This window comes from Aulonocara sp. 'chitande type north' Nkhata Bay, linkage group LG19 (genome assembly GCF_057382095.1).
Source record: "Aulonocara sp. 'chitande type north' Nkhata Bay isolate Kocher_YH1m ecotype deep benthic linkage group LG19, A_spYH_male_GT1.1, whole genome shotgun sequence".
Taxonomy (NCBI): domain Eukaryota; kingdom Metazoa; phylum Chordata; class Actinopteri; order Cichliformes; family Cichlidae; genus Aulonocara; species Aulonocara sp. 'chitande type north' Nkhata Bay.
The window spans coordinates 20,655,950-20,668,033 of NC_141362.1; the positions used below are offsets into that span (position 1 = coordinate 20,655,950).

The 12,084-nt window shown below is 42.2% G+C and overlaps 1 protein-coding gene across 2 annotated transcripts; it reads left to right on the forward strand.

Annotated features, from left to right (window-relative positions):
* The first annotated feature begins 828 nt into the window (after positions 1-828).
* On the forward strand, positions 829-11,557 carry foxo3a (forkhead box O3A). Of its 2 annotated transcripts, XR_015126518.1 has the most exons (4): positions 829-883; positions 3,133-4,052; positions 8,389-9,765; positions 9,837-11,557. XR_015126518.1 is itself a non-coding variant. In XM_086276042.1 (3 exons), the coding sequence occupies exons 2-3, from the start codon at positions 3,498-3,500 to the stop codon at positions 9,691-9,693; spliced, it is 1,860 nt and encodes a 619-aa protein (XP_086132168.1). In that variant the 5' UTR covers positions 829-883; positions 3,133-3,497; the 3' UTR covers positions 9,694-11,557. The 2 variants fall into 2 exon arrangements, 1 of the variants encoding a protein (XP_086132168.1); XM_086276042.1 differs by having other exon boundaries at positions 8,389-11,557.
* The last annotated feature ends 527 nt before the right edge of the window (positions 11,558-12,084 follow it).

Sequence of the window (12,084 nt, forward strand, 5' to 3'; positions counted from 1 at the left end):
GTTTCATTGTGTCATGTTATTCTGTTTAAATATACTGGAAACAACTTTATTCGGTGCATCTTGCTAGTACTGGGTTGGACCCCCTGTGACATTAATTAAACAAGGTGCTGGAAACGTCCCTCAGAGATTTTGACATGATACAATCACACAGTTGCTGATTTCTTGGGTGCACATTCATAATATGAATATGCAATTCCATCACATCCCAAAGTGCTCTATTGGATTGAGATCTGGTGACTGGGGAGTGCAGTGAACATCACTGTCATGATCAAGAAACCAGTTTGAGATAATCTGAGCATCATAAGATGGGTACATTGTGCTCATTTGTTACAAGGGACCAAAGTGTGCCAAAATGGAACCATTACACCACCAGCAAACATTTTGAGTTCCCTGAAGCAAGTAATTTACAGCTCTCTGTCACATGTGAAACTTGGGCCTAAATTTAATTTTTGGTGCCCCAAATTAACTCTAACAAAAGCTACATAATCTAAGCAGGAAATAGCACCTATCTTCTTCTAAAGCTAATGTTGACTGATTATATATAGGGCTGTTTTCGCGTCTAATTGGTCTGGCCAGTACCAATACCTCAGGCGGGTAAACATGGCAACCAACATGAACATATGAAGATCACACACCGCTCACTAGCCCAGCATTAGTGCATTAACATTGATAAACTCTTTCCTATATGGACAAATTCTTTCAACAATTTGTTCCATAATCCATTAAACAAACAACAGAAAACATTCCCACACAAGAAAAGCCCTCCACTTGGTTTTGCCCAGCAAGGTTCAAAATGACATCACCTGCACTATAAAAGTCAGGACATACGGGGCGAATTTTAACACACTTGACCGGTATGGAGGGCAAGGAGAGGAAAACTGTGGTAAGTAAGGAAAAGCAAAACCCTGAACCTGCAACATAATAAAATAATTTAGCAATTTATCATTGTGAATTTGCTTTAACTGCATTAATTACTTAAACTGTCACAGAATGCTAACACATAGCTTAGATAGCAAGTGAACTACTGTTGCTTTAGCAATTGCAAATCAACAAATAAACATGTTTTAAAAATAAATATCATAATCATCTATATTTGTATTATACTGCTCTGTCACAGTATAATGTAAGAGATAAGCGGAGAATCTGAAAGTGTTTCAAGTACTCGCCCACTTTTTTCCAATCTTCTGTCGTCCACTTTTACTGAGCCCATGGGAAGTGTAGCCTCAGTTCTCTGTTCTGACAGGAGTGTCAAGCAGTATGCTCTTCTGCTGCTATACCCCGTCTTCTTCAAAGTTTGAAGGACAACGTGCAGAATAGATGCTCTTTTGTATACCTTTGAGTGGTTATTTAAGTTACTGTTGCCTTTTATCAACTCTAAGCACCAGCAAGATCCCATCACCCAGAGAGCTGCTGTGGACTAAAGATATTCTCTTTTTGGACCATCATTCTGTAATCTCCTGAGATGGTGGTGTGGGAAAATCTAGATCAGCAGTTTCTGAAATGGTACCACCACATCTGGTACCATCAACTATATCATGTTCAAAGTCACCTAAATGACCTTTCTACTCCATCCAGATATTTGGTTTGAACTACCTAAGGTTGTCTTAATCATATCTACACGTGTAAATGTACTGAGTTGCTGCCATGTGATTAGCTGACTAGATATTTATGCAAACACAAGTGTTTGATTACTTTATTGGCTTTTAGATTCATTTTGGCAATATGGCTTAAGAGTTGAATAGTTTCTGACGTTGGGGAAACTCTCCCTTTAGGCAGGTTTTAAAAATAATTTTGGTGGTTTTGCTATTGTGAAGTGTCTGCAACAAATACCAAGGTCGATATCTAGAAATGTACTCCAGTGAAAAGGAATTTATAAATATTTTTACCTCTTCAGTTCCATTTTCTGTACACTGCTGGGGTGTTTTTGTTTTAAATAGTGGGTCCATTCAAAATCTGTGTGGGGTTGGTTGTGTTTTTTTTTTTTTTTTTTTTTTGTTTTTGTTTTTTTGTGTTAACTCAGATTTAAATCTGTATTGGCTATCAAATAACAATCTTTGACCTGGAAAAACATCAGAGGCTGTGTGGGTAGGTGTGCAGCTGACATTCTTCAGGTCAGTATAACCACCAAATTTCCGTAAACGGTTGCTGTCAGGACCTGACTATATCTAGCTCTGGTTTCAGATAGGAAAATGACATGTTTAGAAACTGCATATCTGAGTAGGGGACAAAAACAACAGCCTATTGTGAGGAGCATGTTTGTTTATTCTATACTTTTACCTTTTTGGTGGAAATGTATAGGTTTTTGCTTTGGCTTAAATGTTTTTAATGCCAGTCGAGTATATTAGGACTGTATTCCTGGCAGTGTGGGAGGAACTTAAAGGCATATTTGGGTAAAATGCACATATTTATCAACTTAAACGGTACAGTCAGTTTTTCAGGTTAGTTTGGGTTGGTTGTATTTTTTAAAGATGACCTATATATTCTGACATCCAGTTATTTCCCCTGCATTCCTGATTTTTATGTAAACATTGTTGCTCCCTTTTTTTTTTTTTTTTCGTTTAATATTCAAGTGAATAAAATCCAGTTTTACCGTTAATTTTGCGCACTGGATACTCTCCGATGGTCACATTAGAGGTGATGTCATTGGCGAGCGGACATCTCTACACTGTCGCTTTAATTTCAGTGCAGTCCAGGGGGCAGGATCGCTTTTTTCCTTTTTTAACCCTCTTCTCCTGGGCTCTGAGCGTTTGCGCCAACCGCAGCAGCAGATTGAATGAAGTGTTTGCAGGCAGCTGGGCACACGGAGGACACCGTGCTACTTCGTCCGGGATGCTAGACTACAGCCAGCATCATTATTTTTCAGCTCTTAACTGGGCGGATTTTTAGGCTCGGTGCATTTTCCCAGCAGCCACATTTTTAAGAAGGTGCAGGCCCTTAAGAAACCGTCCCCTAATCGCCTTGATGGTATCTGGACTGCAGCGCTCAAGCGACTGGCAGCTCCACAGCACGGCTGATTAAGAACTTGGGGAAGTGAAATGGTCAAGATGGCAGCTGTGTGGAGTGATGAAACTGATGTGGTGGCATTAGATGCAGCGTGCGTGTACATTTAAGATTTTTCCCTTTGTCATGCAGGATCGCCGTGCGGGACGCGGACGCTTGTGAAGGAACGCAGTTTTGGATTCCTCCGAGGCTCCGCGTACGCTTCACGTCTTTTCACTCCACAGTTCGCGAAATTGCAATGCATGTTGGCCAGGGTGTGGGCTTAGCACGACAAAAGGCGATGTTCTGGTGATTGTGGTGAGCTCCAGCTGCTCCGTGTGTTGCGGACGGACGCCGTGCAGGAGGACTGATAGACTGACACGTGCTGGGACCGAGCTGCAGGAAGGGACACTTGCATAGTAAATAAACTGTCCACGAAGCCTGCACGCGACATTGATGGAATGCGACCCGAGTGATTTTATAACCCTTTGTGCAACCCCCGACAAATTACGACCAACATGGCTGAGGCGTCGCGCAACGGCAACGAGCCGCCTCTAAACGTTGAGATAGATCCGGATTTCGAGCCCCAGAAGCGGCCACGGTCCTGCACTTGGCCCCTGCCCCGTCCGGAATCTGGTGCGGGCAAGCCCGGGGCAAATGACACTGACGTAATCCCCGAAGAGGAGGATGATGAGGGTGGGAGCACGGGGAGCGGCGCTGCTCAGAAAGCCAGCGGCGGCGCTATTAAAACCCGAGAGCCGAGCAGCAGCAGCTCCATCTCCCAGCCGGTGGAGGTCCAGCGGGGCCCCTCCAAAGAGGAGACCGCCGACGGCTCGCCGTCCTCGGCGCAAACCCCCGCAGCAGCTCCGAGCGGTTCTGCCACCCAGCAGCTGAGGAAGTCCTCCGCCCGCAGGAATGCCTGGGGCAACTACTCCTATGCAGACCTCATTACCCAAGCCATCGAGAGCTCCCCTGAGAAAAGGTTGACCTTGTCCCAAATCTATGAGTGGATGGTGAGATCCGTGCCATATTTCAAGGACAAAGGCGATAGCAACAGCTCTGCTGGCTGGAAGGTGAGCGGTGATGTGTTGGGGCTGTCATCATAACAAAGACCAGTGTTATTTTTTATTTTTTTTAACTTGTCCTGTAAGACATGCAATGCACAAAGCTCATTTTAATTCTGAGATGGAGGCAGTAGGTGCAATCACAAACCTGTAGTCTCATCAGTTACTGGCTATACACATTTATTTATCAAACATCTCCTCCTATCAGCAGGGGATCTGAAGATGTGTGGCAGTCTAACGGCACATGGTGTAACTATATGTAAACCAGTGTAGTTGTAGTAATGCGTATCACATTACACGCTTCATTATGCCTCTAAAATTAAGGATGCAGACAAACCTCTGAGAACAAAGCGGCTTGCTTGAAAGTTGAAACCCAAAAGACCTGCAATGCAAAGTTGATTTCACTTTCAGACATACTGCTCAGACTGCAGCACAGACTTCACCAAAGCTTCAGCCGGGCCTTGCTTGTGTTTGATTTTCAGGATTAGTTTGGCCTGGACCAAACCAATTCATCTGTCATGGAATGTAGTCTGATGGAAAGCTTTGAGCTTTGCAGGATTTTGTGTGTGTGTGTGTGTGTGTGTGTGTGTGTGTGTAATCCTGCACAACTGGATATGCAATGCAAGCTGATTCCAGTGAGCAGCTTCTTTGAATGAATCACACTGGTTAAATTGTGCTGGTTAAAACTGCTGCATTTACAGAAGGGGAAATAAAAACATCACCCTGAACATGTGAAACTGATTAATCTGCACAGAATCAGTTACTTTATGCTCAAAACTGCTAGATGTCAGTTTTCATTCATGTTTAAGCTGCCTGATGCATATTTGAGCTTGGCAGATGTTGACTGGGAAAGGGTTAATAACAGGGTTTCACATGTGCTGACATCAGCATTTCCTAGGAGATGCTTTGGAGCTGTGTGACATTCAGGTTGAGCCTGGCAAGTGTCCCCAGCAGGTTCAGGGTTGAACAGATGGGTTTTAAATTCAGACCCGTCACACATCTCATTCAGCACACTGAAAGTACACCACCTTCAGTTTTGAGCTTTGTCTCCAGTGCTGTAAGTCAAACTAAATATTCAGCCCCTGTATGGACGCCCATCAAACCCTCTGCGGTTCAGCCCCGCTGTTGTCTTTTCATGATGCCTGGGCACAAGAATCAATCAGCTGACTATAAATTATGTAGGTCAATGTGTAGCAGTATGAGAGAAGCTCAGTGTTTGTCTTTGGATCTGGCTCTGGCTAAACTGGCATTGCTCCAGTCCCTGCTCAGAACGAGGCTTTGCTCAAAGGGTGCTGCAGCACTACTGTGACTGCGTGTGGGGGAGGGGAAGGCAGGAGTTCGCTCTTTGTGATTTCTCTTGTAAATGCAGTACAGCTTGTACTGTACGTGCCTGTGAAGCTTATTGGATACCTTCATATATCCAATAAAATTTCATCTTAAGGAGGCAGACAGGTAGGTTACGCTGCTGTATGTTTGCTATTGGTTTTATTCATATGGATGTGGTTACCTTAAATCTTTAACAAGGTGCTTCAGTCTTTTACTGGTTGTGTACAGGAAGTGAAATCAATAAAAGAAGCATGTTTAAAATTCAGTACTTCTGCAGTAAACCACCTTTGAGTCATCAGATTTTGTTGTATCAGTGCCTTGGGCATTTTGAGGTTGTAAATCTGCCTGCTCCAATAATTGAATACAACAACGGTACATCTTAAAGCCTAATAAATGATCACAGACTTGAATGGAAAAACCTCCTGTGTCAACACCGGACTGTATCCCAGGCTTATTTGTTGCAACTCCACTGTATTGGATTGCATTAGATTGAACGGGACAGGTGGTGTTATTGTGTTCTCTGCCTGTAGCTCATGGGATAAGCAACATGTTGGAATATTTGACTTGCCCCATCGACAAGTGTGGTATTGGATATCATGGTAGTGATAAATTTACATGTAAACATTTTGATTAGTTAGAATATGTAGCTGAAAAGGGATACATAAATCCCACTGGATAGATCGATATCAGAAAGCAATTCTAAATTGATCAAATTTAGCTTTAATGGACAGAAACTTTTTCTCTTTTTTTGGTACCGCTGTGGTCTGTTCACCCAATGAGTTCTTGTCAGTGAGATAGCTTTTATGTAAACTGATTCAGTAGTAGCAGAGACTCTAACTTTGTCTAGATAGATATAGACAGGAAATGAGTGGATTAGTGCATTTCTAACCAGAAATAAAAGGTCTAATGGCTGCTCATCTGTTGTGTAAACACAAAGACCAGATGCACTTGCATAAGATTTCAGCAGAAAACAGTGAAACACTTATCAGGTATGTGTTTACTGCAGTATGTTTGGAATCGCTGATATGCTGGAAAAATGAAGCTGTTGCCAAAAGGATGTTTTCCAGATGTTGAATCAAATCTTCCATATCAAATGGTATGACAGAGCCTCTTTTGTACAAAAAAAAATTGTGTTCATCACTCCATAAAACCTGTTGCCACTGTCATCATCCCAGTTCTCATGTAATTTAGCATACCTCAGCCTTTTCTTACTGCTTCTCTTAGGAATGGCTTCTTGTTGGTGGGTCTTTACTCTGTCTCAAAGCATTAAGAGGAAAAACCTGCTTGTTTGAGAACCCTCAGTCATTAAAGCGCAGATCAAGTGCCTTAATGAGACCAATTTCTGGTCTCCTCTTGCTGTAGTTTGTTTTGTGTTGAGCTTGCTTAGCGGATAACTTTAATCGTCTTAGAGATGGGTTTAAATGGGACCTTGAGTTAAATCAGGTTAATTTAAGCTTTAGAGAATTGAGTTGAAGCCTCTCCCTGTGAAGCTGGCCTCTGGGTTATGGAGATCACTGCGGAGTTTCTCCCTCTGTTACTGAAGTGTGACAGGCTGGGCGTGCACGCTCCAGCTGTTTAATTTTGTACGTGGTAAGGAACATCTCCAGGGAAATCCTGTAGACCTTTGTGAGCAGCCAGAAATGGGTCACAGTGCAAAGAAATGTCTATGAAGACACTGCAGCATTGGTAATTAGTCCTTTTGTATTAACCCTTTAAAGCCTGAACCATGAAATAAAAGCCCAAAAACTTTTTTAAATTATTATTATTAATGGATTGTTTAGTGAGTCTTGCAATAACGATAAATATTAATTTGCATAAGTTTAAATTTGTATCATATTAGCTACATCAGGCTTTTGTTTTCCTTTCTATATTTTTTTTGCAGAATATTTACACTGATATAGATGTATCATCTTTGATACACTTGGCCTTAAAGGGTTAAATTACAGTTAACCCTGTGCAATATCCTTGAGTCATTTCTTTAATTTGAATTTCAGTAGTCTTTGGGAATGTGTCTCCAGGCTTCTTGAAGGAGACTGAAGTTCTTTGGCTGTTTGCTGCCTTTTTGCTCAGTTATCTGTCAAGATGATCCCACACCGCCTCAGTAATGTTGAGGTCTGGGCACTGGGGAGGCCAATCTATGACCGATGGTGTTCCCCTTTTGGGGGGGGGTGTGTGTGTGTGGCATTGGAAGTCTATTTGGGATTGTCCCAAAAACACTACTGCTAATCGCACCTTCCAGATTGTATTGCACGGTGATGTCAAACTGTACTTGATTGCATTAATGATTCCATCAATTTGGCAAGATTTCAACACCTCTAGCTAAAACACAGCCCAGAACATGACAGAGCCTCAACCATGTTTTCTAGATGGCTATAGACAGTCACTCTTGTACCACTCGACTGTACATATTGACAGCAACTTGAACCATAACTTTCAAGCTACATAATACCTTTTGCCACTGACTTTTAGTCTTTTGTAATCATCTGAAAAGTCAGCAGTGTCTCTATTTAGAACACAAAATTCAGATAATTTCAGTCCTGTGTTTTATTTTGTCATCAATTTGTCCAGTTTCCTCAAATTTTAGGAACACTGCACACCATGCTGAAAACGTAGTACTGTAGATGAACAACAAAACCTTAAGAAGTTTTGTAGGGGACACAGAATACAGCACTGTCTGCTTACAGCACTGAGTTTTGTATTCTGTTGTAGTGATTTATATTATCTGGCTCATTGTTCCTTTGTTGGGCCGTTATAGAGCTCTGCAATTACTGTAATACATGTTGTAATCTTTTGTAGTTAAGCTTGACTGAAGTTTGAGAACAACACTAACAGATGCAGCAGGAACACACATTCTGACTTGGTCCACTTGTAGGTCACATCTCGTTAAAGCTTTTGAAGCTCCTAAAAGTATTTAATACTTAATCGTATCATGTACACAAGATATTTTTTTTATGAATTATTGCTCATACTGGGAAAGTTATATTAATGCTTAAGTTTTCTTAATCATTTGTCTTTGCAGAATTCCATCCGACACAATCTTTCCCTCCATAGCCGTTTTGTGAAAGTCCAGAATGAAGGAACTGGGAAAAGCTCCTGGTGGATGGTCAACCCAGAAGGTGGGAAAGGAGGTAAAGCTCCCAGACGTAGGGCTGTGTCGATGGATAACAGCAAGTACATCAAAGGAGCCAGAGGACGTGCCACAAAGAAAAAAGCCTCATTGCAGGTTGCTCAAGATGGGAGCTCTGAGAGCTCCTCGAGCCTCTCCAAATGGACAGGAAGTCCCACCTCCCGCAGCAGCGACGAGCTCGATGCCTGGACAGACTTCCGCTCTCGGACAAATTCCAACGCCAGCACGCTCAGCGGTCGTCTGTCCCCAATCCTGGCTAACCTGGAGCTGGATGAGGTACCTGATGACGACTCACCCCTGTCGCCAATGCTGTACTCCAGCCCCAGCAGCATGTCTCCGTCCACTGGACCAACAGGACTGTCTGATCTGGCAGGCACTATGAACCTCAATGACGGGCTCTCTGACAACCTGATGGATGATCTTTTAGACAATATCAGCCTCACAGCATCCCAGCAGCCTCCTCCTGGAGAGGAAGATGGGGCCAACAGTCAGGGGAGTTCAGTATTTACCTTCAGCTGCTCAGGAAGCAGTTTAGGTAGTCCCTCTAGCAGCTATGGGACAAACCCACTCTTCAGCCCTCCGTCCATCACGAGCCTGCGACAGTCACCCATGCAGACCATCCAAGAGAACAAGCAGACCACTTTCTCCTGCATGTCTCACTACAGTGAGCACCAGGCCCTAGATCTGCTTGGGATGGACTCCCACAGCCCCAGCAATGTCATGATGACCCAGTCCGACCCTCTGATGTCGCAGGCCAGCACCGCCATCGCTTTGCAGAACTCCCGCCGAAATGCCATGCTGCTCCGCAAAGACCACATTCTGGTTAACCACACCAGTGCAGGCCAGGCCCAAAGCTCTTCAGTGCCTGGTTGGCAAGCGGGCTTGTCAACCTCTGACAGTGACGACGGCTTCCCTGAAACAAAGCAGCTACACCTGAAGTCTCCTAGTAAGAACGCCTCTATGCAGCTCAGTTCCAGTTTAACCAGTCAGGACCGTTTCTCCGCTGATCTGGACCTTGAGGTGTTCAGCAGCAATCTGGACTGCGACATGGACTCAATCATCCGCAATGAACTGATGGACGCAGATTGCCTGGACCTCAGCTTTGACTCTCGCCTCACCTCCACACAGAACAGCAACAAGAATTCAGGAAGCTTCTCCAGCTCGAAACAGAGCCCTCAGAGCTGGGTGCCGAGCTGAGGAGCTGTCAGAAGTAAAGAAGGTGTAAATTTGGGTTAATTGTCCTGCGTTGTGCAACTAGAGGGAAGGAAGGTATGTAAGAGTTTCAGTAGACTTTCTTCCTATTTTTCATTTGCGGCATTAACTTCAGTACTGTATTGTAGGTGTCTGAGACAAAACAACAGTGTCTTCACAGTGAAGGAAAAATAATTGTTTCAAAAGATCAATGCCTGGCCAGTATGAACAAACGGTACTGAGTGGAATGAAACTACAGTACCTTCAGTTAAAACTACATGGATCAACTCGTATCAGTCTCAGGGATTCACTCATATCACAAAGTAATACATAAAACTGAAAATGAAGTGTTTTCATCCTGCTTTCTCTCCTCTTTCACACCCTTTCATACCCAAAACATTTTTTGCCAAACCAGCTGTCAGCCTGACTGATGGCCTGTTTACAAAAACTGCAGAGAATGTTACATTACTACGTTCCAGTGGAGGATACTTGACAAGCTGCTTTTTTTTTTTTTTTTTTTTTTCCTTTGTTTTTTAAAGATTTCTTTGAGACGTAGCCTAAATGGACAAACAGTTTTTTAAAAGCTTTCCCTCCCCATTGATGCACCAATTCACACCAAATATCAGTATGTAATGTTATCAAGATGTGAACTGCTCTACATGATGTGTTTTTTGTATGCAGTGTTTTTTCAATTTTTATTTTTTGTAGCAAATTTTACCCTGTGATTTTTAAGTGACATTACTGTGAATTCTGTTCCCTCTGAAGAGGTCCATTACTGAAGTATTGATGATGTTTCTGCTGCAGATCCCTTTTTAGGTCCCTCCTCTTCCACTCACTGCACTGTTGGAAGTACTGCTCTGTATACAGACCTTAGGACTGAGTTAAGGACACGATTTAGTTCTAGTTACCACTTTTTAGTTGTCAAACACTTGGGACTACTTGGGTTGAAATAACCACATTCAGTGACTCACAGCGCTCGACAACTACACCAGTTTTGGCGTTGATTTGATGGAGTTCTTGGTGCTCTAAATCTAAAGATAGCAGGGAGTGGCTGCAGATGAAGCACCGTCAGTAGCCTCTTCTTTGTTATCAGCACTATAGCAGGTGCTGGGTGACATGTTTTCAACACTGGGAGGGTGTGTAGTATCTTGGCGTTTTTCTTTTTTCTTTGTAATGAAAGAAATGACCACAGTATCTTAAATATTGCCAAAGTTTATCTGCATTTAAATAAGTGGAAAGAGGCTACACAGTGCATAGCTAATCAGAAGTGTGTGTGTGTGATATAAGGGCGAAAAAATCTACATCAGCACAATTTTGTAGGAACAGCAGGATGCTTTTTAAAATTGTTTACATTTTTAATTTTTTTTTTTTTTTTTTTTTAATTATCAGGAGTGTTTTAGTAAACTTGTCTCATGTTGCATCATTGTAAAAAACAAATTTGGTTTATTTATTGCGATACTTGTTGCCATTGTTCCTCGATGCACATTTGGTTAGGGCTGTGTAAAATCATGTTTTCATTGCTCTGTTCACTGAGTGATCACTTGCACAACAAATGAAAGGGTCCTTTTGAGAAATGTTTAACAGTGTGTTAACCAGATTAAATAATTCTCATTGGCTTAACCTTTTAATACATTTCTGCACAGCTGTGCTTCCACTTTTTTTTTTTTTTTTTTTAATTATTATTTTTTTTTTTTTTTCTTGACTGATTTTTACAGTCTGTGTTAAGGTTTAAATTTCACTGCCAGTCTCCACATTTCATATATTCCTATTGCTCCTACAAAAACAAAACATGAAGTTGACATTTCCACTTGTAAAGCAAACACTTGGTTTTATCAGAGCTGGTGCATGTAAATAAAGCAAACTACTGAAAAGCTGGAGTTTGATGTTGTCTTTTGTTTTTAAATCTGTCCCTAGAGGAATTCCACAGCTGTGGAGGTGACTTGCTATTGGATAATCATATCATTGAAGAACCAATCACACACTGTATCCAAGAGGAATAGACTATTTGGGCCTAAATCAGGGTTTTTGAAGGCAAGGAGCTATAATTGGTGAATTCAGGTGCTCCTCAAAGATGTAATAGTACAGTGATGCAATGACTTGTATTTGAGATTTTTATTACAAACTAGAGGACAAAACAAAAAATTTGACTGAAGAGACTGACATCACTGACATGACAGCCCAAAGACTGGTTGACTGCACTGAAACGATGGAGCCCTCTAGAGCCTGAATGGAGTCACTGAGTCCAGATGCCCATGGATATTTGTCTCCATGGACACACCACAACAAGTCAGCGTTGAGGCAGAGATTTAGCAGGGCTAAAGGAGAGAGAGAGAGAGAGAGAGAGATATATTTTTTTTTTATTTTTTTTTTGTCATTTGAATGTGTTGATCATTGAAG

Excerpts from the sequence above, each read along its gene's own strand:
- foxo3a (XM_086276042.1), top strand. The coding sequence starts at position 3,498 with ATGGCTGAGGCGTCGCGCAACGGCAACGAGCCGCCTCTAAACGTTGAG. Across the intron at positions 4,053-8,388 it reads ACAGCTCTGCTGGCTGGAAG|AATTCCATCCGACACAATCT; the intron begins GTGAGCGGTGAT and ends TTGTCTTTGCAG.